The following is a 360-nucleotide window of genomic DNA, read 5'->3' as shown; positions in this document are numbered from 1 at the left end:
GGGTCGCAGAAGGTGTGGATGCAGAGGGAGTAGATCCTGCTGACGCACTGGATCTCTATCAGGTAGCTCTTGATGCAGGGCACCACTGCCCAGATGTGGCAGAAGGAGATGAGGGCGAAGAGGAAGCCCCAGACGACGGCCAGGGGGATTCCCAGGACGGCAGAGAGCAGCCGGTAGCACCAGTACTTGCTGACGGTGAAGGTGGTGTAGCTGGCTTTCCACACGCCGTCGAAGCTGTACGTCCCCACAGGCTCAGCTATCACATCCTCAAAATCCACCTGGGAGGAGAGCAGATGGAGGTGAGGAGGGCTCAGGGGATCACAGGAGGTGAGGAGGGCTCGGGGGATCACAGGAGGTGAG

At 60.3% G+C, this 360-nt stretch overlaps 1 protein-coding gene across 1 annotated transcript in view; it reads right to left on the bottom strand.

Moving 5' to 3' along the window:
- Window positions 1-2: 2 nt before the first annotated feature.
- CAV3 (caveolin 3) overlaps window positions 3-360 on the bottom strand; it is a gene marked incomplete at its 3' end in the record, with an annotated part of 3,361 nt that continues 3,003 nt past the window's right edge. The window contains exon 2 of the mRNA XM_027702622.1: window positions 3-278. Coding sequence (XP_027558423.1) covers window positions 3-278 — 276 coding nt within the window. The remainder of the gene's footprint in view (window positions 279-360) is intronic.

The sequence above is a fragment of the Neopelma chrysocephalum genome, unplaced genomic scaffold (genome assembly GCF_003984885.1).
Source record: "Neopelma chrysocephalum unplaced genomic scaffold, ASM398488v2 Primary Assembly neopelma1_189, whole genome shotgun sequence".
NCBI lineage: Eukaryota > Metazoa > Chordata > Aves > Passeriformes > Pipridae > Neopelma > Neopelma chrysocephalum.
This window is presented reverse-complemented; position numbering and strand designations above follow the sequence as displayed.